The sequence below is a fragment of the Grampus griseus genome (assembly GCF_964374135.1).
Source record: "Grampus griseus genome assembly, chromosome: 3".
Taxonomy (NCBI): Eukaryota; Metazoa; Chordata; class Mammalia; order Artiodactyla; family Delphinidae; genus Grampus; species Grampus griseus.
This window is the reverse complement of record NC_139019.1, coordinates 122,122,656-122,148,254: the sequence shown is the minus strand read 5'-3', so window position 1 is coordinate 122,148,254 and position 25,599 is coordinate 122,122,656. Positions and strand designations below refer to the sequence as shown.

The following is a 25,599-nucleotide window of genomic DNA, read 5'->3' as shown; positions in this document are numbered from 1 at the left end:
ATAAGCTGAGATTTAAAGAACGACTCTTCTTGGACAATGCATAAACATTCGGAGGGGAATTTTGTATGAAAAGCAGTTTTTAAAACAAGAAAATAGGAGCCCAAGTGATATATACATCCTTTTCCCATCACCACATAGTCCTTTTGGGTAAAGATCACTTCCTTCTCTTGTTATTCCTCACAAATATCCATCACAATTAGAACTGTCATATCTTTAGGTCATCTTTTTTTTTTTTTGCGGTACGCGGGGCTCTCACTGTTGTGGCCTTTCCCGTTGCGGAACACAGACTACGGATGCACAGGCTCAGCAGCCATGGCTCATGGGGCCTAGCCGCTCCGCGGCATGTGGGATCCTCCCAGACCGGGGCAGGAACCCGTGTCCCCTACATCAGCAGGCGGACTCTCAAGCACTGCGCCACCAGGGAAGCCCTAGGTCATCTCTTCAAGGTGTTCTTTCCCTTCTCTCTATTGTGCTTAAGGAAAATGTCCTTCCTATTGTTTGCAGGCATCTTGAATATCCTCAAGATAATATTAAAATAATTGCTTTTATAAAATTGTTTGTGCTTTTTATCTGGGATACCAAGATCCATCCATGAACAAAGAAATATGGCTGTTAAAGGTTACTTATAAGTTAACACTTTAATGCCCTTCTCTTTCATTTTCAAGACCACTCTGTCAAAGGAGTGATTCTACTGAATATTTAATAGCCAGTGACTTCGGTACCCAAATTCATATTGAGTGGCATTCTCTCATGTACATGAACCCAACATAACACACACACACATATCCATCACTCATTCATTCTCACACTCAAGCAAGCATACACATACGTTTTCTTTCTTTCCAGAACAAGCCAGAATTACAGCTCTTTTGGTGATTGTTATAATTTTTGGAATGGTTCATAAATTTTCCAAATTCTTTTAAATTTGCAACACTTTTATCTTTTTTTTTCAATTGTGAACCATTCCATATTGCATCTTTATTGCAAAAGTCAACATGCTTCTTAGAAATTCAGATTGTAATCGATAAAACAAACATTACATATATGAATTTAAATGTATAAACAGTTAGAAATTCAACAATATCTCCTATTATACTATTACACAAGTTCACAATTTTGTAAAAACTATAATACAGGCATACTATACATCAAGAGGAACCACTATTCCTTTTCACATGATTTTTTTTTTCTTTTTTTTTGAAATAATGATCCATCAGCATGGACCTCTTTTTTTCACCCTAACAAGACGTTTTCCAATTTATCACCTTAGCTACTGACAATGTTTTCTCAATGTTACAGCATGAAGAAATTGAGGGAAATTCTGCATTCCCTGGGGTTACCTCTTAAGCCTGGGCAGCAATCCACTAGTAAACCAAGATGACCGAGCCAGGCTGGTGGTTGTTATTGCTCAACGGCTACTTAGAAAGATGTCATACACATTAAAAAGAACAGAATTTGCCTCAGATGGTATATGTTATTTCTGTAAGTGAAGATGCCAAGAAAACAAGTCATAGTTACTTGCTTTTAAGAGAAATTCTAATGCTTGGGGATCTCAGTCCTAAAGGAAAAAATATATACATTTAACTAGTTTATGCTAACCTTAACTTAAATTTTCTAATATTATATTAACACATATTTTGAATACATTTTTGAGAGTCAAACATGTTTTAGAAGTCTTAGGAAAAGACGTTTATGAAGTATTTTAGGCGTATTGAAAACTAAGTTTTATATAAAGGGCCTCAAAACTTACTCGAAAAAGTGTCTAGCTATTCTTCACTTTAACATCCTTCTCTTTCACCCCCCTCTCCCCCAAGAACTAAAAAGGTCAAACAAATCCTCAACTCTCTCTGTACTGAGAGTGTAATAAGATGTCAATTTTAGGTTAAAAAATCATATGAAAAGGAATCTCACTCTGCTGAATTGTCAGTCTACTGAAAATTTCCTTACAGCTCCATTAATTTACTGTAATTTTCAGTTTCCAAATACAAAAATACAACAATTCTTATTGAAATCTATACGCTGGTAGTTTTAGTACACAAAAAAACCAAACAAATTATTTACAAAATTATACAGTTTAAGAAAAAACTTTGTACAAAAAATATATAAATCCTTTGTTCCCTCTATCACGTTTAAACTGTCAGGACTCAAAATATTCACCACAATGAATCTTTCAAAATATATACCAACTGAGCCACAGACATCAGGAAAATTTCGTTAGAGATGACGGAGGAGGAAGAAGCAAGATTGCTTACTCTACCCCACTGTAATGTTTTCCTTCTTTTATAAGCTTATTTTAGCTTTGTGTTTTCAGAAATATAACTATAACCTAGAAAGAGGAAGTCCTTATTATTATGAAGGGAAAATTACATGAAAACTTAAAAATGATCCTGGTTTGACACATCATTCCAGGAAAACATGTAGAAGAGGAAAGATAGTCAGAACATGGGATTTAACTTCTTGTAGCCAAGTAAATCTAGAGTCCTGATGGTTTTAAGTTTCTTAGTGAATAGTTTCTATTTTGAGAAACAGTCTTCACCTCAGGAAACAAAATCCTTGACATAGTGATCACCAAGAACCTTCTGAAGCCAACAGGAGGTTTCAAATTTTCACACCACACGTACTATAAAAACATAGCTGTGTATATCCTTGAAAAAGTAACATCCTATGTACATTAATCATTTTATTTCCCCAGGGGTCAATACAGTGTAGTGTTGCTCCTCTGCTTTTCCATCTAACATTCAGAACACAAGGACATAAATTTACAGATATATTTTACTTAACAGATACTCTATACAGTGTACAGTAAAAATGCACACAGTGAAGGAAACCGTCTACTGAAGGATGCATATGTTCATGGATAGCAACAAGCTACAAAATTATGAAAATATAAGGTCATCTGATCAAAGTCAAGTTATGACTCCCATTTATTACTAGCATACCCATCCCCCTACCCCATCCCACCCCCAACCTATCCCCAGTCACCTCACCATCATGGTTTAAATTTAGGGAAAGAATTTCACACACTTTCAAACCCTTCTGCATAACTATTAACTAAAGTGAAGCTTTAAAAAAAAAAAAAATAAAGCTGGTGACTCTCTCTCCCCACAAATCCTTCCATTATTCTCATCAAAATATCACTTGTTTATCAAGGTGCTGGTTTAAACTTTTTATTGGGGACTGACTTTTGGTGGCCCAAAAGAATCACTTATCTCAATAATGGGTAAGTCAGGCTATTAATAAAAAGGCAGGAGAAAGAAAATGGGGACGAGAAAGGGGCAACAGGTGAAAGCCTTTTATATTCTGAGAATGTTAAAAAAAAGAAAGAAAAAAAAAGGACCAACTGAACCAGTGCTCAGTAATTTCAAAGCAAACTAAAAATCAGTGGCAGAAGTCCAGGAGAGTTAATATGATGACAGAATGGAAATCCCACAGAGCTAGCTACCATTGCCTTATAGCATTGAAGAACAGTTACAATTTACACTAAAATATTACTTACTGCTGCACATTAAATCCCCCCGAATTCAGATTGAATACAAATTGGGCTCCTCCTCAATAAAATAATAAAATTTACTTTTCTTCCAAGACAACTCTTGAAAGCAAAAGGGTATTTTAATTACAAATATCTCCTACTATCTGATGACCCATCCATAATAGCTAAGAGATAAAAGATTCCAGGCGATTTTTACATTTAATGAAACTTTATCAGCAGATTATAATCCAAAATAAAATTTCTGAACACCCTGTCATTTACATCATAATCCAACACCAATAGCAACAAAAACAGGTGGTGTGGAAAAATAAGGCTCTAGAGATTATCCAAGTCATTCCTGTGGATCTTCACAACTGTGTAAAAGTCACTAGGCCTTTGGTGCTTTAATATCATGAACAGTTATGAGATGTATTTAAATAGCAAACTTGCTGTCCTTAAACCTACTGTGTTGAAAATAAAAATAAAAAAAATTTTTTTGGCTCATTGACTTCTTTAAATAATTTTAAAAAGTTGTTCTTCTAAACAATATTCCTAAAAAGTATACAGCTCGCATCAGATTTCATCTTCGCCATGAACGAGATTCATATTCATCTTCATCCTCATCGTCGTCATCATGCAAAAACAAATCTGATGTTTCTGTTTCCTGAAGAAAAGAGAGGGTAAAATCTGCTCAGTGGCACAAGAAAGTTAAGTAAAGTGCTTTTTAGGCCAAAGGACAAACAGACTAGTGTACAAAGCCCAGGCTGGATTTACAAGTGACGCAAAGTATCTTTGGGGGCAAAAAAACCCCAAAACATTTATTTATATATATATATATATATATATATATATATATATATATATATATATATATATATATATATATATATATATATATATATTCTTCTCCCCTGCTAATTTTGCTAGTTTAATAGAAGATTTCCATTCTAATATCATCAGAAAAACAAATAACATATGAACATTTAGTGGGGGGAGGGGGATATCTATGAAACATGTTTTTGATAAAATTAATTTTATTCTATTATCTTAAAAGTGAGAAAAGTAAATAACCATTTGAACGTCTAAACGTTTCCTCTAATATCCGACTGTGAAGGACGAATATAATACCTTGCCTATGACACTGACATTCCAAATCTTACATAAAAATCTAAAATCTTACACAAAGTAAAAGTATCTACAAACATTCCCGAAATACCAAGATTTTTCTTTTCTTTCTTTTTTAAAGAAGGGAAATGTTTCTGCTTTTGTTATGTAAAATTACCCACTTGGTCGGGAAGACTCTTGATCAGGCATAAATGCTATCTTTTAAAACCAAAATTACAATGAATGAGGAATAACTTGCAATGCTGCCTAAGTGTCCATTTTAACAAACTAATTAGAAATACTGTAGTAAAAAAGCAATATTAATTCTCATGTTTTAAGAAGCTGGTTAGTACTTGTATTATTTAAGTCCTTGGTTTTGCTATTCTTCCCTCTTATGGCCATCTTCTTTACACTCTCTCATTTTAACCAACTATATGTAGAAAGAAAACTCAAATCTATTACTTATGGAACTTGAATAAGTTAAAACTAGAACAATCAGATAAAATTTAATTTGTTCACTTAATCCATGTCTTCATTTACCAAAATAAAAATGTCCAGAGCCCCAATAAAGCCAAAATAAATGCAAATTTTAAAAAAGTACAGTCTCTCCTACACCAGAAAATAACCCCCAAAAGAGCTTTTTTATTTCTGCACCTAATACGATTCTTAATAAACTTCTAGACTAGTCTTAATTAATTACATGCATGAAAAAACTCAATATTTATTTTTAAATTTTTATTACTTAATGTTAAGAAAAGCATATAACTGGAAAACAATCTAATTCAACTCTTATTTTCAATCGTTAAATTTACCTCCTCCTTGACTTCCTCTTCCTCAGTCTCAGTGGATACAGAAGGCACCTTGGCCTTGTGCCATGATATTTGTAGCCGACGGTCTTTGAATTTTGACCCTTGGTTTGCAGGCTAAAATAGATTTTAGAAGAACACAAAAGTTTGTACTCACACTTACTAATGATTTCTTCAAATTGTGTGCTATTAAAAGTTTAATGACTTGAGGGAAAAAAAAACCTGTTAAAATGGATCTACAAATAATCTCCAATGAGAGCTAGAAAAAGTGAAGTTCTTTTTAATTAGAAGACCACATGTCTGGTTTTCCCAGGATAGTCCATGATTAATGTTGATGTCACATAAATTTTAAGATCTGTCTTGGTTTGGATATAAATTATATAGTCATTCTACATAGAAAAGTCATGATGAGGACAACAAATACTGTCTTAATATGATTATTGGCCTTTGGCTTTGATAATCTACATATTTAGAGTAAAACCTTACAAATATAAGTAATTTAAAAATTATCTATTCATCTCATGACATCTCTTATATCCCCATCTATATCTGTTAAAACTATTCCCACTTCTTTTCCTGAAATGCTATATAACAATGACAAATACTCTGCAGCTCATCTACGCATCCCACAAATGTTAAACACCTATTATCCTATCTCAGGGTAAAACTACGCAGTTTCAAATGTATTTCTTGTTATTACTGTCTAAACATTTTTTCCTCCCCAGCAAATTTCAGTAAGAGAAACCAAAAGTTTAATTTTAAGGACAAAGCAATCGAGACAAAAGAACAGAGACCCAAAGTTTCATGAAAGTGAAAGCTTAATCATTCCTACAGCTTTCCTATCAACAGATCTGGGTTGTAGATTATCCCCAATTCTTGGTTCAGTCCTAAAATATGTAATAGAAGGGGCTCTTTTAAATTTGGGGTTTCACCCTATATTTTCTAGGAAAAATATTGATAAACTTCATGAAACATTTGCAAAATATTTCCATAGAACACTCAGATCATTGCATGGCAAGAATGTACATTAGGCCAGATGCATACCAGTCAATTACTGTCTCTGCTGATACCACAGCCTGTGATTAAAGGAAAAACTCCTATTATCCCTTGTAGGTGTTAAATGTTTATAACCTGACACCAAACATTTTGATTCATGGGACAAACTAAAATGACACATCAAAATGGCCCTAACCCAAATATACATTTACCATCTTTTCAAAATCAGGTAGTTACTGAGTGGACATTAAAAGTTCTCATCACAAGGGAAAAAAAATTTTAACTATGTGTGGTGATGGATTTAACTAAACTTATGTTAGTAATCACAATGCATATGTATACTGAATCATTATGTTGCACATCTTAAAATAATACAATGTTGTATGTCAATTATATCTCAATAAACCTTGGAGAAAGAAAAAAACAGGTAATTTGTGTAACAGACATCCCTTGCCCTTACTCTATCCTTTAACATACAGCCCAATTATAGAGATTTCTTCAGTATTTTGTTCATTTCTATATTATTTAAATTCTTTCCAGCTTTACTGAAGTGTAACTGACAAATAAAACTGTAAGATATTTGAAGTGTGCAATGTGATGATTTGATACACTGTGAAAGGATACCCCATCGAGTTAATTAACACATGCATACCTCACGTATTTATTACCCTTTTGGGAGGGGGGCGGGAGAGGGGGGTTTTTAGAACATTTAAGTTCTACTCTCCTAGCAAATTTCAGTTATATAATAGTGTTGTCAACTACGGTCACCATGTTACACATTAGTCCTTAAACTTTGTTATTTGAATTTTTAAGTAAAGTTATATTACTTTTATTAGCAAGAAAAAGCAATATAAAAATTTTTAACCTATATTAACTGGGTTGCTTTCCAAAGAGGGTAGCAGTTCTATCTTCCAAAAGAAATTTTAAGGCATTAGATGTACTGCATATATATTACTGAAGGAAGAAGGAGAAATTTAATTTGTATGCAGTCAGGAACTAAGAATATAAAACTCCCACTACCTAACTTGTAACAAATAAGATTAATAAATAGAATAAAGATGTATTCTAATAATACCAAGTCAGGAACTCTCACACACCACCAGTGGGAATCTAAACTAATAAAACTGATGCAGTTCACTCAACAAGTCCATGTATATGCAACAGAAATGTACATGTATATATGAAAAGACATTTAAAACAATGTTCACAGCAACACTGTTCATAAAAATGAAATGGAAATAACCCAAATATCTATCAATAGGAGAATGGAAAAATAAATTGTGGTATATATATATACAACTGAGAACTATACAGCAATAAAAATAGCAAACTACTGTTACATGTAATAACACAAATGAATCTCACAAATATAATGTTAAGAAAAAAAAGTAGACACAACAGAATATATACTATGTGGTTCCATATATATAAATTTTCTTAAATACGCAAAATAATACTATAACATTTAGGAATACACATTAAGGTGATAAAAATACAGTTGATTCTCGTTATTTGCAGTAGTCACATAAAGTTCACCCAAGCACTGAATTAGCAAACACTGAACCATTGTTCCTAGGGGAAATAGAGGGTTAGGTTCCTATGAGCCTCTGGTCAAAACATTTTTGCCAATGATCAATATGTAACCTTGTTTTATGTTTAAGGACATTACTTAATATATACTGTTGATTAACATTGAACTCATGGCCCAAAGCATGACAACTCATGCCTGAACAAGGCTTATCTCTAACACACATCTTTACCATAAGGCACATCACTACCTTACTGAACACTTACACAGCACTTCAGAACTATACTTGGAAGCCATTTTAAACAGTGAAATCACCAATGAAAAGCACAAAAAAATGAGAGAAATAGGGCACTAAATAGACTGCAAAAAAGACTTGTTTACAGGATGAGAGCTGAGACAAGAAGGCAGAACATCACCTCATTTGACCTCCGTTGGGAACTTGTGCACTGGTCAACTCAAATTTTTCACAGCACATGTCTGAAAATGACCACACAAGCACTTCAGGTATTGATTTTGAGGCTGTAATAAATTTTAGTGGGTAGGTGAATGTGCAATGCAGTATCCACGAATAATGAGAATCAACTGTATAAAGCAAGCAAGGAGGTGATTATAATAAAGTGAGGCTAGACTTTTTCTGAGGAGGAGAGAAGATAGTGACTGGAAGGGGGCAGAAGGAGACTTTTGGGGTGCTGGGAATGTTCTATTTCTTGACCTGAGGGGCAGGTAATATGGTACCTTCTGATAAATCACTTAACTATACATTTCTTATTGGTATAGTTTCAATAAACATTTTAAGTTGAGTATTATCTTCATAATTTCAAGAAAATACCAATTAGCCAAGATATTTATGTTAAAAAAGCAATGTTTAGAATGCACCTCTGTATTTATAAATGATCCCATTTTGGTAATTTTTTAATTAATTAATTAATTTATTTATCTTCGGCTGTGTTGGGTCTTCATTTCTGTGCGAGGGCTTTCTCTAGTTGCAGCAAGCGGGGGCCACTCTTCATCGCAGCGCGTGGGCCTTTCACTGTCGTGGCCTCTCTTGTTGCGGGGCACAGGCTCCAGACGCGCAGCCTCAGTAGTTGTGGCTCACGGGCCCAGGTGCTCCGCAGCATGTGAGATCTTCCCAGACCAGGGCTCGAACCCGTGTCCCCTGCATTGGCAGGCAGATTCTCAACCACTGCGCCACCAGGGAAGCCCCGGTAAAATTTTTTTGATGAGAGACTTAATATATGTATTCTTATATTCGTAATTTTTTTCTATAAATATATCCAAGAATAATAACTACCTTGTAAGAGTAGGCCAAGATTAAGAGGTGAGATTTTTACTTTTTATTAACCGAATTTTGACCCTTTGCTTGTATTAATTTTTTTAATTAAAAATACTTAAAAAAATTTAGGACTTGCCTCATATACCTATCAAAATATCTAATTTTTCTATATACACATATATATTCTCTCACACGCATATCTATACCACGGCTTGAAATAATGAAATAGTGGACAAAAGTTAGAGGTCCATCAATACAGGACTAATTAAATCTAGTACAGTACATCTATACAATAAATCACCATGCATCCATTAAAAACAAAGTAACATCATATGCACAATTAACAGTAATTGCCTATGGGGAGTGGAACTGTATGACTGGAGGTAGAAGGAAATGTTATTTTTCTTTCCTTTTCTTTTTCTTTTGGCCACAACACGCGGCATGCGGGATCTTAGCTTACCGACCAGGGATCAAACCCGTGCCCCCTGCATTGGAAGCATGGAGTCTTAACCACTGGACCGCCAGAGAAGTCCAGGAAATCTTACTTTTCATCGTACATACTTTTCTTTTTGACTATGTATATGTGTGTTGCCCCTCAAAATAAATCAAATATTAACATATATGAATATATGTGTGAATATGAGCAAATCAATTACATATCATCAATAAAAAATTATATGCAGTAACTTAGAAGCATGTAGAACCTTAGAGGTAGAAGTTACGCAGAGAGAAATTCACCTACACAGCCATTTTCCCAGATCAGAAACTGATGCCAAATCTGTGCCAGTCATGATCATCAATCCCCTGACTGGCAAAGATGAAAAAACAAAACTTAAGTGCTGTTGAGGATATGGGCAAACAGGTGCTCTCACCCAATGTCACTACAAGTTTAAATTAGCGCAACATTCCTGGAGGGTTATCTGGCAAGCTGTACCAAAATTTTAAATACACATACGCGTGCCTTCGATCCAGTCATCTTGCTCCTATGAACTAACCTAGGGCAATGGTTCTCAGTGGGAGACGATAATGTTACTCTAGAGGGCATTTTGGTGGTCACGCTGACTGAAGAGCACTTACTAGTATTTAGTAGGTGAGAGCCAGAGGTGCTAAAGGTCCTGCAATGCACAGGACTGTCCACATAACATTACTTCCCTCAAAAACGCCAAATACAGTAAGATGTATATAACATTGTCCATTAACAGTGAAAAAACAGGAAACACCCTAACTAGCCATCCTGACTGACATCATGAAGAAAAAGACCTAAGGAAGAAAGCCAACACACTAGGATAGTAGAGGAGAAATATGAAAAGAACCTGTGTAGCTGAGTTTCTTAAATAATCAATCCTAAAACCTCCTTACCTCTAAACTTCTTGAAAAAAAAGAAAATAAACGTCCATATTTTCCAAGTTATTTATCTGTTACTTGCAGCTACTAAATGCATCCTGAGAAGCATTTACTATTTTCATAATCAGGAAGAAGAAAATAAAAAAAATCTACTTCCACTCTATTATTACTGAGTACAACTCTAAACCACACTACCATAGCTCAAAATCTTTGTAGTTAAATGATGCATACTATTGAAAAAATGCCAAAGTACAGTTCAAGTATTCCAAACATTCAGCATAAATAACTTTCCCTGTTGAAATTAGCTGAACCTCTCTTTACCCAGGAGTGAAGGAAAGCACCCTAAGCTCTCATCCTATCTGTGCCCTTAAGCAAGCCTCTATGACTTAAAATTTTCAGCTTTTACCTAAACTTTAATATTAAAATACTTAAAGGAAATTCTTCATGGTCTTTGATACCCTCCTAACTCTGTCAAATGAAAGATATATAAATAAGGATTCTTTTTTAAAAAAAGTTCTTTTGGGACTCACTGATTTTATCTTTAAAATATACAAAATTCTATTTATATATTACATGATATTATTTCCCTTTTTTTAATTTATTATTATTATTATTACTTTTTTTTTTTTTTTGTGGTACGTGGGTCTCTCACTGTTGTGGCCTCTCCCGTTGCGGACCACAGGCTCTGGACGCACAGGCTCAGCGGCCATGGCTCATGGGCCCAGCCGCTCCGTGGCATGTGGGATCTTCCCGGACCGGGGCACGAACCCGTGTCCCCTGCATCAGCAGGCGGACTCTCAACCACTGTGCCACCAGGGAAGCCCTCCCTTTTTTAAAAAAAATTATTTATTTGGTTGCACCAGGTCTTAGTTGCAGCAGACACGCTCCTTAGTTGAGGCTCGCCAGCTCCTTAGTTGCAGCAGGTGGGCTCCTTAGTTGTGGCATGCGAGCTCTTTGTTGCGACATGCATGTGGGATCTAGTTCCCTGACCAGGGATCTAACCCGGGCCCCCTGCATTGGGAGCGTGGAGTCCCAACCACTGTGCCACCAGGGAAGTCCCATATTTCCCATTTTTGAACTTAAATATTTTATATATAAAGTAATAAAATAATATATACCAGGGGTCTGCAAACTACAACCTTCAGGCCAAACATGGCCCAGCACCTTGTTTTTGGTGGCCTGTGAGCTATGAATTATTTTTACATTTATAAAAAATTATTAAAAGAAGAAAAGGAAAAAGAAGAAGGAAGAGGAAGAGGGAAGGACAGGTTTAGAGAGAGGAGGAAAAGGAGAAAATGTGACAGAGACTGTACGAAGTCCGCAAAAGCCTAACGTGTTTACTATCTGGTTCTTTACTAGAAAAAGTCTGACTAGTGATATATATTATTAAAATATTTATATATTATTATACATGTTTTATGTTGTTATAGATAACTTCCATTGTATATAAACATTCTCTGGATTTTAAATTTGTGTATATAGTTGACCCCTGAACCACACAGGGATTAGGGGTGCTAACTCTCCATATGGTCAAAAATCTTGGTAATAACTTACTGTCAGCCTTATTATTGAAAAAAATCTGTGTACAAGTGGACCAGCACAGTTCAAACCCATGCTGCTCAAAGATCAACAATTTTTAAATTTACTCATATTTTTCATGTACGTATCTGGGACGTAAAGCCCAAGATTAACACATATCCTCAAATTTGGTTTTAACATATACAGTATAAAAATGCTGGTGTTTCATCTTAAAAATGAATGTGAAGTTAAAAAGTCTGATTTTAAAAATAAGATATCTTCCTTTGGAAAGCACAGAAAACAGAGAAGAGCCTAGAAGGGAAAAAAAATTAAAACTAACTTGAATTCTCCCACCCAGAACTAACAATTTAAAGCAGTTCCACTCCAAGTTTATGACTACTCTCCTATCCCACCTTTCCTTAACCTAAAAGACAATCCTGAGAATTTTCTTATGTCATTATTCTTTAAAAACATGTTTTTAATAGCAGCAAAGTACTGTTGAGCGTTTAGATAGTTCTCATTTTCACTATTATAGCAAGTGCTACACTGAGCACACTTACAGTTTGCAGAATCGTTTGCATAATTTCCGTATGATAAATTCTTAAAAGTGGATTAATGCAGGGGTCCTCGACCCCCGGGCCACACAGCAGGAGGTGAGTGGCAGGTGATCAAGTGAGGCTTCATCTGTATTTACAGCCACTCCCCGTTGCTTGCATTGCCACCTGAGCTCTGCCTCCTGTCAGATCAGCAGCAGCATTAGATTCTCATAAGAGCATGAACCCTACTGTGAACTGCGTATATGAGGGATCTAGGTTGCACGCTCCTTGTGAAAATCTAATGCCTGATGATCTGCAGTGGAGCTGAGGTGGCGATGCTAGCACTGGGGAGTGGGTGCAAATACAGATTATCATTAGCAGAGAGGTTCGACTGCACAGAGACCCTAATAAGTCTCTGCTTGCAGACTCACATCAAAACCCTATTGGTGAGTGGCATGTGAAAACAAGCTCAGGGCTCCCACTGATTCTGCATTATGGTGAATTGCATAATTATTTCATTATATATTACAATGTAATAATAATAGAAATTAAGTGCACAATAAATGTAATGGGCTTGAATCATCCTGAAACCATTTCCCCCCTCCCCTCCGGTCCGCAGAAAAATTGTCTTCCATGAAACCAGCCCCTGGTGCTAAAAAGGTTGGGGACTGCTGGATTAATGAATACAAGAATAAACTGAAGGACTCTAGAATTAGGTCCTCACACTTCAGAACAGCTTCACTAACACCCATCCATCACCTTTTCATACAGATATGGTTGATCCATGATCCTTTCACAATCATTAAGGACAGTAAAAGAATACTGAAAATATACATTTTACTTTAGTCTTTGTGGGATTATAAAAGACCTTGAAGAAGAGTTACCCTATAGGTTTGCTAAATCTACTTTCAATAATGTCTTAGGCATACGTATTTCTGTATTTTTTTCAAAGAAAGCATACTATACTGCCCAAGTATCTGTTACAAGTGTAAGTGTGTTTCTAGCATTCAAGACTGTCTGATAGTACCCTATAAAAACAAAAAACAAACTACAAAACACCATTGAAACCAATGGTAGTGTCTCATTCTTGAAGTTGCCTTACCAGCCTTGGCTTTGTTTGCTCCTTCCCCAAATGCCTGGACATGTCCCTTTCCGCAAACCAAGTGCCGTATTTCAGACTTAACAAATATATGTATATAAAAGTTGGTTATTGGGGCTTCCCTGGTGGCACAGTGGTTGAGAGTCCGCCTGCTGATGCAGGGGATACGGGTTCGTGCCCCAGTCCGGGAGGATCCCACATGCCACGGAGCGGCTGGGCCCATGAGCCATAGCTGCTGAGCCTGTGCGTCCGGAGCCTGTGCTCCGCAACGGAAGAGGCCACAACAGTGAGAGGCCCACATACCGCAAAAAAAAAAAAAAAAAAAAAAGTTGGTTATTATTAGATACTCTAGAATGACTCTACTTATGAGAAGGAGAGAGAGCCATTTGAGCATGACTTCTGGATTAAAACTTAAAGATTTATATATAACCCTCAGGGTAGAGCATGCAGCTTCCTACCTAACAAAATTACCTACTTTTTGTAACTAAAACTTTCTACAGAGCCAAATTTATAAAAATTCTGCTTTATATTATTATACATTATTATGTAATGCACCTCACCAGAGCTGGCAGTGGGTCTAAATGCCCATGCCCAAGTTTTGGCAAGGAAATTCGAATATTATATACTCAACCCTGAGAGACAAAAATCGACATTCACCCAGCCTCCAGAAGAACACCCTGCCCATGTACAGTGCTCCTCCATATATTATCTTCTTTACTCCTCAAAGACATCACTTAAAGACAATCTCACACTTTACAAAAAAAGAAAATAACAGTCAGGGTAGTGAAAAAACTGGCTCAAGAGTAAACAGACTGCAGCCCAGGTGGCTCTCAAATCTGGACATCTTATAATAACCCACCATTCTCTAATAGCCAGGGTGAAACAAGATTAATGAGCATCAAACTAATAAGAAACTATGGAGTGAAATCTTGCTCTTTAAGATTTCTCTCACCATCTTTAACACTCAATAGGGCTGAAAATGTTTTCTCTCAAAAAAGTTGTTTGAGGAATAGGCATCCTGGATGTTAACAGTCAATTGTGTATTTTTACCTTGGTCCTGCCACTTATTAACTGTATGATCTTGGGTGACTTTTTTAAGCTTTAGTTTTCCGATCTGTACACATGGGTTTCTACCTGCACTTTATACAGTTATTTAAGGTTACATGAGACCATGTATGAAAATGCTCTAGCACAAATAACACTCAAAAAATATTTACTAGATGAATTAATGAGTGGTTAGAAAGAGAATATACTGTTTATGTGCAAAATAACAAAAACATTCACTTGTGGCAAATATCTATTTGCATATTTGTCTAAAAGCAAGTGGTCACCACTGTACACAGAATATAACTAAACATGACTCTTCTCCTAACAAATTCTTCCTTTGGATTTCGTCTCCATCTCAGACTATTTTCACTTATTGACTATAAACATCTAGTAAACCATGTAATAAACCCTAAAGCAAAAATCAAATATAGCTTTCGAATAACTTGTTGTTACAAATGCATTTATGTGAAGTATTATGGAATATAGCATGAGCTGCTTCTTGACCTTCAAATATATTAATAGGAATTTACTAATACCCATGATTTTACAACTTATTTTTCTAATCTATAAAACATTTGACATTTATACAGAAGGCATCAAGGAAATGCTAAATACAATGCTTTTAGAGTTGGCATTTACTATTTTAAAAACTTACTGAAAAATGCTGAAGTAAGTCATCTTTCTCCTCCTCAATGAATCCCCCAACTGTTAGTGCTTTAGGGCGGTGGTCCACCACCATGTGATTTAGTGAACCCCTTCCTCTTCCTCCACGGCCTCGGCCTCTTCCTCGACCCTGAGAGGACATGGTCTTTCCTCGACCCACAGGTAAAATACCTAATCGCGCAGCCTGAATAACAACAAAAAGCAGAATATAACACATCATCAGACTAAATCTAGGAAAACTATTTTTCGAGATGTTAAATGTAGTGGGTAACTCCTCTTAAATCTCACCTCAACCTGTAACTGACTGAGTTTTTTCCGTAACTCTGTTGTGTCTTCTCCTGAGGATAGCCTCTTGTGAAGGTCCAGTTCGGTATCTAATAGTTCTTTTTGGGCCTTTGGAAAAATTAAGAGTAAAAATGTATTTTTTAGACAACCTACAAAATCTTGTTCACAATATTACACTTACAGAATGACACACATCTCTTCTGGGTAAATGTGAGAGCACGCAATAAACATGGGTGTTTTAAGGAAAGTAACTTTACAGATATAATACTGAAAACATGTAGAGAGTATAATGTTATCAGTAGTAACAATAAACAGTATTACTGCTTAATAAGCAAGCACTATTACAAATGCTTAATTAAGATGGCACAGCCCCTCCAGAATAGAGAGACCCCCGGGGTGGCTGTCTCCAGGTCGGCCACCTGTACACAGGTGTGTGAAGTTCTGAGGCACAGCTCCGTCCATACGGGGCCACTGTGTCCTCGGCAGCACCTAGGGCTGCTACCCATACCCTCTGAAATCGGCTTTGCGAAAGCTTTGTATCTGCCGGGCAGCTTTTGGCTGAAATGCAACAGATGTCGAGCCCTCCTTGTAAAGGAACATTGAGTTTTCCTCTTGTGACACATGGGATGCATCATAAGTCCCTCCCCAAGTCGTAGTTCACACACCCATCCTTCCGACGGCGAGTTTTGTGGTTTCTTTTTTTTTAGTTTTGTGGTTTTTAAAAACAAAGACAATTCATTCTGATTACTGTCGTGATATGAAGGCATCATTTCCATGAGCTTTGGGGGATTTTTATGTGAAATAAATAAACTATCACTGAGGGAAAAAAAAAAAAAAAAGATGGCCTAAAAATCAGACCTTGGAAACAGTCATTTGAGATGAGGGAGCTGAGAACATAATAAAGCATCATAAGTGAAACATAATAGGGCAAAATAAATTACACAATAAAAATTCACTAATAGTACAAACATAACAGTTACATAATTGCTTTCAGATCTGAACCCTGTAACTACTGCCGCTCTTTTTTTTTTTTTTTTTTTGGTAAGAAACAAATTATCAGCCTTTAGCTGGTGTGACTATGAGAGATTTTCTTTCCCCCATATTCTCTTAAATTTCTTTCCATAATTAAATGCTCTTTTTATTATTGGGGGAAATTTCAATTAAAATAACATTTTATTATATTTTTAAAAAGCAATCATTTTTTCTTTTTTTAGATCATAAATTAATCTTTTTCAAAAAATTTTTATTGGAGTATAGTTGATTTACAATGTTGTGTTCTTAATGAAACACTTTACATTCCTTTAATAACAGAGAACCACAATTTCAAATGTAATATAATATTGTACATAAAAATTTGCATTCTATATATATATATCTGACATTTATTCCCAGTTTTCAAAGGGCTGCAAATTTATCTAAAATCCCACTACAGAGCTGTAGGATAATGATGGAACCATGGTGTAAAAGCAAGTATTCTTCTACGGTAAGGAAACAAATAGAAATGAACAAAATTAGACTTAAATGGATCTAGAACTTTTGATTATTCTTTTCAATAGAAAGCCATATTTTTACCCATACTAAAGGCAATGATATCTTTTGAATATTAAAAGGGATGGCTGCATTACAACATTATTAAAAAATTAGAAAAAAAGCTGCTGAAATAGGAAATGTCTCTTTCCTTGCCATCACTCTAAGCAGTTACATCATCAGCATGGAGAACAAAAAAATTCAGTTAAAAAACATCTTTGTTCAAACCGGGTATTATCACTTCTTTCAGAGGAAGTGTACAGCATCTACAGAAACATTAAAAAAAAAAGATACTTATAATTGTCTCACACTAGACTATTAGCTACCTAAGGATTCCACTGCACTTTTTTTTTTTTTTTTTTTTTTTTGTGGTACGTGGGCCTCTCACTGTGTGGCCTCTCCCGTTGTGGAGCACGGGCTCCGGATGCGCAGGCTCAGCAGCCATGGCCACGGGGCCTAGCTGCTCCGCGGCATGTGTGATCTTCCCAGACTGGGGCACGAACCCGTGTCCCCTGCACCGGCAGGCGGACTCTCAATCATTGTGCCACCAGGGAAGCCTCCACTGCACTTTTAAAGTGCAAAGCACACCACAGATGTTCAATAACCCTATGCTGAATGAAAAGTGCAAATAGGTACCTCTGTTTTTGTCTTTACTTTAGATGGTGTGGAGACTGCAGAAGATGTTTTTAACTCATCTTTCAATTGTGAGATCTTTTCTCCAAGCTCTTTTAAAGTCTTCATTATATTTGCTCTCTCTTCTGGTTTCATGTTTTTGTTTTTTTCTAGCTTGGATATTAACATCTATAAAATAAACAGCAAAAAGTAAAACTATGCTTAGTAAATTTTAGTTTAAGTAACCTTTAAAACTCTATTGGGGATATCTTTGTAAAATCCATTCCATACATCAATTCCAGCATGCAAATAATGAACATTTATCTTACCTTTTGGCATTCTATTTGTTTTTCTAACATTTCTTGCCTCTTTTTCCTCATATCTTGTTGTAGCTTCATTGCTTCCTGTACGAACAGGTAAAGAAAAAATCAGTAATGAATAACTAAGTTTGCCCATGATATATATGGCTACTACAGTCTCAACTCATTTCTTCTGAGTCATCCCTTAAACGAGACAGATTTTCCTCCTAATCAAAAAATAGCTGAAGCCAGAGATGAAACCTTTAAACCTATTTTCCCCAACACTTCCAATATAAAAGAGTTTATGTTTGTAACTGTACTTTAATATTTAAAATACTGAACACTAATTAGCTGTATCTATGAGGTTTATTCACTTAAATGACCTGAATATGTATGTAAAGAAAAACAAGTTTTCACTTCCCCACATAATAAGCGAAATCCTTATTTTTGAAGTTTGAAGTCTAAAAATAAAGTCTAAAAGTGACATGCAGCTATAGATTAGAAATGATAGCAAAATCTATGGATTTTTGCCTGGAAAATGTTGCCTCCAACCCCTCTGTTAATTAAATCTCCAATTATACTGAGATAATATATATAAATAACTATTTTATTTGAAAAACTGTGAGTTTAAATCTAAGATGATAATGAAACTCAGAAGTGAGTCACATGAATAATAACTACATAATTGTTACACTTCACGTGAAATATTACCTAACTTACGAAGCCAGAAAGGAATTAAAAGAGAAAATAATGAAATAAAAGTGTTTATTTCTCTCCCTTGCGGGGGGGTGGGGGGAGAGACGACAGCTCAGTGTCTTTTACTTTTACATAGAAAAAAGTTCTTTCTTTGTGCTTGATGTAGCCACTGAAAGGCAACTGCAAAACATTTTTTCTGTTTGCTCATCTTTTTTTCAAGTGTACAATGCATCAAGCAGCAGCTAAATAAATGTTAAAATGTAGTTTCATAACAACATGAACTGTTCAGAGGTGTTAATATAATCACTTAAGAATTCAACAAATCCCGGACTTCCCTAGTGGCACAGTGGTTGAAAATCTGCCTGCCGATGTAGTGGACACGGGTTCAAGCCCTGGTCCAGGAAGATCCCACATGCTGTGAAGCAACTAAGTTCGTGCGCCACAACTACTGAGCCTGCGCTCTAGAGCCTGTGAGCCACAATTACTGAGCCTGCACTCTAGAGCCCGCGAGCCACAACTACTGATGCCTGCGTGCCACAACTACTGAAGACCGTGTGCCTAGAGCCCAAGCTCCACAACAAGAGAAGCCACCGTGATGAGAAGCCCACGCACTGCAACGAAGAGTAGCCCCTGCTCGCCGCAACTAGAGAAAGCCCACACACAGCAACGAAGACCCAACGTAGCCAAAAATAAATAAATAAAAAATAAATATATGTATTAAAAAAAAAAAGAATTCAATAGATCCTTTCCTCTTGAAGGAAAAGAATTGAGGCTGTTACCTGCTTCTTTTTAAGAACTTCTTGGACATCGTGAGACTTTGATCCTGAACAAAGTTTTGAAGGTGTCTTTAAGTTTGAGGAGCTGTAGATCATTTTTGGATGGCCTGGAGTTGAAAATATCTATGAAACACAAATATAATTAAATTAAATCTTAGCAATACCTTAAAATAATTTTTTAAAAAGACTCCATATATTTTTTTTACATTTAAAAACTTCATTTATAAAACAAGTTCTTTATACATAAACTCAATTGTCATTCAAATATAAAAACAAAAACTAATTTTAAGCAATAATGTTGTGTTTCTGAATACAATCACTTATCTTTCTTTTCTTTATATATTTTTTAATTATGGGAAAAAGAACAACAACTCCTGACATCTAGGAGCTGGACTGCCACTCACAGCTAGGCCTTAGTGTCCCCTTGTTAAACATAAACAATTTTCATAGAACATCAACCTCAGACAAGGTCACTCTTGTGCCCATGGTGGATCAAGGCAAAAACAAGATCACTCCATTATCACGACTGAACACACACACAAACCATGAATACTATCCAAACCATAAAAATGACTAAACATCTCTCTACCCTGGCTAATATGAGTGACTACAGCTTCTTTACCAATTACAGCTTTAGCATAATTCTAGTCTTCCCTCCTTCTAGGTAAACTACTAGGAAATTTGATCATAGAATTACTCCTGTTTCCTTTAACCCTCCAACAAATCACCTAACACTGCCAATCCTAACATAAGTCCTTGCTAACACCCTCTAAATGAGATGTTCCATGGTTTCACTGTGTATACTCCCTCACTGAATAAGAGTTGTTCAACTACAGGTGTGTTCCTGGAGGTCTTTGGGAGGGTAATGTCATTAAGCTCTTTTCCACAATGCCAAATAAGAATGCATGTTCTAACTGCAAACCCTCCTAAGAATTAAGGTACTTTGCAGTCATAATCTTAATACTATATTTAATCAAATGTTATGAGTTTACAACCAACCATAAGCAGTTAGCTCACAGATCTAACTTTGCAAGTAAAATGGTGACCATCTTTACTGTGCTTGTTTTGGTATTTAGATTCCTTTCTGAACAGAAATTTATTTATTTTTTTTTCAGACATTTATTTTTAAACAATTTATAATTTATAATAAATAAATAAATTTATAATTTATTTTTAAATTAACTTTGAATATATGATATAAGGGACACAGGATATAATACTAAGAAATTCATGGAAAATTCAATCACGCAATATATACAAATACAAAACTTATCTCAATCATACAATACTTAATTGTCCTAAAACTTAAGCTACTTTAAATACACAGGAAACTCTCTCAAGTACTGTAGGAACCTGCAGAGATGATGTTCATGCTGTTATTACTATTTATCAAAATAAAAATGGCACTACCTACAAGTTACTGAGCACTTATTATGTGCGAATAAGCACTTCTCTTTTATGCTTTAGCAATATGAAATTTTTTAATCCCCATAGCAACTGAGTTTATTGAAAAGGAAACCAATGCTCGCCAGTTATTTAACACAGCTAGTAAGAGGCAGGTCAAGTCAGTAAGGGCTGTGTGACTTCAAAGTCTGAGATTGCTTTTGTTTTTCTATCTTTTAGTATCGAATTTTTTTTTTCTTTTTTTTTTTTTTGCGGTACGCGGGCCTCTCACTGCTGTTGCCTCTCCCGTTGTGGAGCACAGGCTCTGGACGCGCAGGCTCAGTGGCCATGGCTCACGGGCCCAGCCGCTCCGCGGCATGTGGGATCTTCCCGGACCAGGGCACGAACCCGTGTCCCCTGCATTGGCAGGCGGACTCTCAACCACTGCACCACCAGGGAAGCCCTAGTATCGAATTTTTGAAACAAACCAAAGTACAAAATTATATATAAAAAACCTGACGTATCCATCAGCAAGCAGAAACAACCATCAATTTACATTATTTTATATAAAATAACCTTGTTTTATTTAAACCCCCAACTACATCATCATAACACACACATTATTTTATCTGTAAATAATTCAGTTGTATCTCTAAAAGATAAGGACTCCTTTCTTTTTTAAGTAAAACTACAATACCGTTGTCACACTTAAAAGGTATAACAATTCTTTAATATCGTTAAATAGTCACATTTCCAGATTCTATTATAATTTTCTAAACATTCTTTTCACATTTAAATTAGGACCTACTAAGGTCCATATAAATGCAATTGGTTATATCTCTTTAAAGTCTCCTTTAATTCCGTTTCCCTCTCTGTATCTTTCTTTTCTTTGCAAATCACTTCTGGAAGAAACCAGGTCATTCATCCTGCAGTATTCACTACAGGATTCTATGGTATCCTTTAACACGTCCCTCTGTCCTCTGAATTTCCTTTAAATTGGTGCGCAGTTCTAGAGCCTTTATGACATTTTTTCATTCTTTGATAGGATGCTAGTAATCTTCGACAAATTCCTCACTTTCTGGTTTGACATCTGGAACACTGTCACCCCCAGATCTGGGAACAGCCATTTCTTCAAGGATCCCTGGTTCTTTTTGGAGCTGGGGGAAGGGGCATGTCAAGGTTCATTACCATCAGGCTGGGTCACTGTTTCTAGACCTTTTTGGTGGACAGAATTAAGAAATGTTTTGGAGGTTTTTAAAGTTGTCTAGTTTCTTCTATCCTTGCTGTAACCACCAAGACTTAAATTATATGGGTTCCTTTTTTTGTTTTTTTTCTATCATAAGCAAGTATACGTATTCATTGCCCCAACTTTCTTAAATAAACAGTGGCCAACTCTACATTTTTTGTCCCATTTTGCTTTTTTTACTTAATGTATCCTGATGATCACCTCATGGTACACATAAAGATATTCGTCATTCCTTTGCAAAGTTACACATATGCTATTGTATGCATGTACTACATTTTAAGTAACCAGTCCCCTACTGATGGACACTGGACTGTTTCCAGTCTTTTGCTACTGAAGAGAGTCTACATTCCCTAGCCTTGCTCATATGTCTTTCTATAGTTTGACTAGTATATTTTTGGCACAGATTCTTAGAGGAGGATTATTGGTTTAGAGTAAATGCATACGTAATTTTGCTAGATGCTGCCAAATTTCCTTTCACGGAGGCTATACCATTTAGCATTACCATCAGCATATAAATTTCAGGTCCTTGTGGACATTATCCTGGTTTACTATGTAATTTTAAAAATGGATCTAATTTTTTTTTTCTATCAGGCTATCCAGTTATCCCAATACCATCTACCAAAGAGTCCATACTTTCCCCGCTGAACTGAGATAATGTGTTAGCATATGATAAATTCCTATTTGTGAGTGAGTCTATAATCTCAGTCTTCGATTCTATTCCACTGGTCTGTCTCTTCATGTGCCAGTATCAAATTGTTTGAGTTATACTGACTTCACATTATTTTTTAATGTCTAGGAGGGCTAACCCCACCTGTTCTTTTTCAGTTTTCCTAGCTCTCTTGGAAAAAAAAATCACCAATCTGGACAGTCATCATATAGATATATTCCCAAAAGGAAAGGAAACTACTTAAAAACATATTTCAAAATCTGACTTTTGGAGCTTCCCTGGTGGCGCAGTGGTTGAGAGTCCGCCTGCCGATGCAGGGGACACGGGTTCATGCCCCGGTCCGGGAAGATCCCACATGCCTCAGAGCTGCTAGGCCCGTGAGCCATGGCCGCTGAGCCTGCGCATCCGGAGCCTGTGCTCCGCAACGGGAGGGGCCGCAACGGTGAGAGGCCCACGTACCGCAAAAAAAATAAAAATAAAAATCTGACTTTCGAATTGACTATGACTGAATCCCCTTCATGATGTTCTTAATTATATTAAAAAAGAAACATTATAAAAGGAATGGATTAATAGACATCTATTAATAAATGGCTAAAAATTTCAAATTCCTATTTAGCTTTCAATAGGAAAAGAAAATTTAACTAGCAAATTTCTGGCTCAATCATGGAAATTAGGGAAGTTTACCGGCCACATTTAGGTTAGCTCTCACAATTATCTTGATTGAGGAAATAAGACATTATAAATCTGGGTGCTAATCAATTTGTTAATTTCTTTGTGTCACTGAACAACTCTAAATATATTTAAAGGTCCACAGAAATATATACCTGGCAATCATCTCCAGCACCACCTGACTGATTCAACAAGTGTGCTGCATCACCCTGGTTACCACTTGCATGTCCAAGACGATGTTTCACAGGAACTTTGTTAAGAACATATGCACCCGATGTCTGTGGTTTGTTCATCATCTGCATATACAAAATAAACATATTTATGGTGGAAGTTTTTTTAAATGCCTAGGAATGATACAAATTTAGGACAGTAATTACCCTGGGGAGGAAGATAAGGAAATGCGAAGGAAGGGTGCTTCAATCATCTGTAAGGTTTGATTTTTTTAAGTGAAGAGGTGGATATACACCGGAGCCTGTGCTCCGCAACGGGAGAGGCCACATCAGTGACAGGCCCGCGTACCGCCAAAAAAAAAAAAAAAAAAAAGAGTGTCTGATTCTAACACAAAACAAAGAAGCTGTTCTAGATTCAAAGTTGTTCGGTCATGGATGGCTATCATACTTTAGTGTTGAGAAGAATCACTAAAGGTATTTCTTAAATATGCAGATTTACGGTCCAATATCTAGAGACTGACTCTAGATCTGAGAAGGTAAGACCCAGGAATGTGCACCCAGATAAGTGATTTTGATGCAACACAGCACTTCTCAACCTTCAAGGTACGTAAGAATCACCTGGAAAGCCTGTTAAAACGGATTACTGGGCCCCACCCATAGTGATTCTAATTCAGTAAGTTGAGGTGAAGCCTTAGAAACTGCATGTCTAATAAGCTCCTAGGAGATCAGATGCTGCCGGTCTACAAATCAAACTGAATGGCTCTGATATAGAAGACCCCAGGACCACAAATTGAGAAACAATGATCTAGGGGATGGGATTAAAGGACCTTTAATTCCCTGTGAACCAGTAGATTACCTTCTGAATACCCCCATGTACCGTTGAGGGAGGAGACTGGGCCACCAGCACTTGCTGCTGATGAAGGTGCTGTGGCAGGTGATGGTGCTGCTGTGACAGGTGACTAAGTGTTTGCTGCTGTTGCAGGAGCAGCTGTGTTGGCGACTGTAGTGCTGGCTGCTCATTATTTTCCCTGTGCCACAGGACTCGAATGAACCGGTTGTTTAGAACTGCTTCAGTGCTGGAAATGGCTTTTCTGGCCTCTTCATTGGTAAGATACTGGATGAGGGCTGCTTCTGGATCTCCCTTAAAGGCAACCTATAAGAAAAAACAACAGCAACAACAACACACATAAATTAATGATTGTAGTTAAGCAAATATTGATAAATTATTGATAAAAAATTCAAAAGTAGAAAACAGCCTGCTGAAATCCATTGTGAATCCTATGTAAATAAAGTTAGCTATCCCTTAAAAGATAACATGTGTATTTCAACATTATATATGAAAGAATATTGGATTATTTAATAAATACTCCTAGTGATGTTATATAACCACTTGGGGAAAAGTTGTTAGGTTCCTCCCTGGTATCTTACACGTCCAAATAAACTCCAGAGAGAGAAAACATTTTACAAAAAAACCCAGGGAAAAAAGGTGAATATCTGTATAACCTGAGGCTTTGGAAAGCCTTTTTATGCACACCTATAAAGGCAGGACCCATAAAGACAAACAGCGAATTTGACCAAATAAAATTTTAAACCACTGTCAGTCCAAACCTGCCACAAACAAAATGAGTGACAAAACGAAAAAGTAATTTTCATATATATGACAGGCAAAGGCTTGGAAAAGCATTATTATAAATGCCTTCATAAAAAATGGGCAAAGACAGTGGGCAGGTAAATCCAAAAGTGCTGCAAATGGTCTATATAAATTAGAGTCTACCTAGGAATAAAAACAAAGCAAATTAAAGCAAGTACAATTTTTCACTTATGAAACTAGTCTAAAAATTTTTAATGGATCCATATTAGAGTTTTGATGAGGTTCACACATTGTG

General features: G+C 36.1%; 1 protein-coding gene across 2 annotated transcripts in view; it reads right to left on the bottom strand.

Moving 5' to 3' along the window:
- Nucleotides 1-877: 877 nt before the first annotated feature.
- LOC309820436 (RNA-binding protein 27) overlaps nucleotides 878-25,599 on the bottom strand; it is a 67,038-nt gene continuing 42,316 nt past the window's right edge. For both annotated transcript variants that reach the window (XM_082651198.1, XM_082651199.1), the window contains 9 exons: nucleotides 24,570-24,866; nucleotides 23,699-23,839; nucleotides 19,582-19,701; nucleotides 18,137-18,211; nucleotides 17,832-17,996; nucleotides 15,672-15,776; nucleotides 15,376-15,567; nucleotides 5,386-5,496; nucleotides 878-4,133 (listed from right to left, as the gene is read on the bottom strand). In XM_082651198.1, the coding sequence (XP_082507324.1) occupies nucleotides 4,050-4,133; nucleotides 5,386-5,496; nucleotides 15,376-15,567; nucleotides 15,672-15,776; nucleotides 17,832-17,996; nucleotides 18,137-18,211; nucleotides 19,582-19,701; nucleotides 23,699-23,839; nucleotides 24,570-24,866 (1,290 nt within the window). In that variant the 3' untranslated portion in view covers nucleotides 878-4,049. The remainder of the gene's footprint in view (nucleotides 4,134-5,385; nucleotides 5,497-15,375; nucleotides 15,568-15,671; nucleotides 15,777-17,831; nucleotides 17,997-18,136; nucleotides 18,212-19,581; nucleotides 19,702-23,698; nucleotides 23,840-24,569; nucleotides 24,867-25,599) is intronic.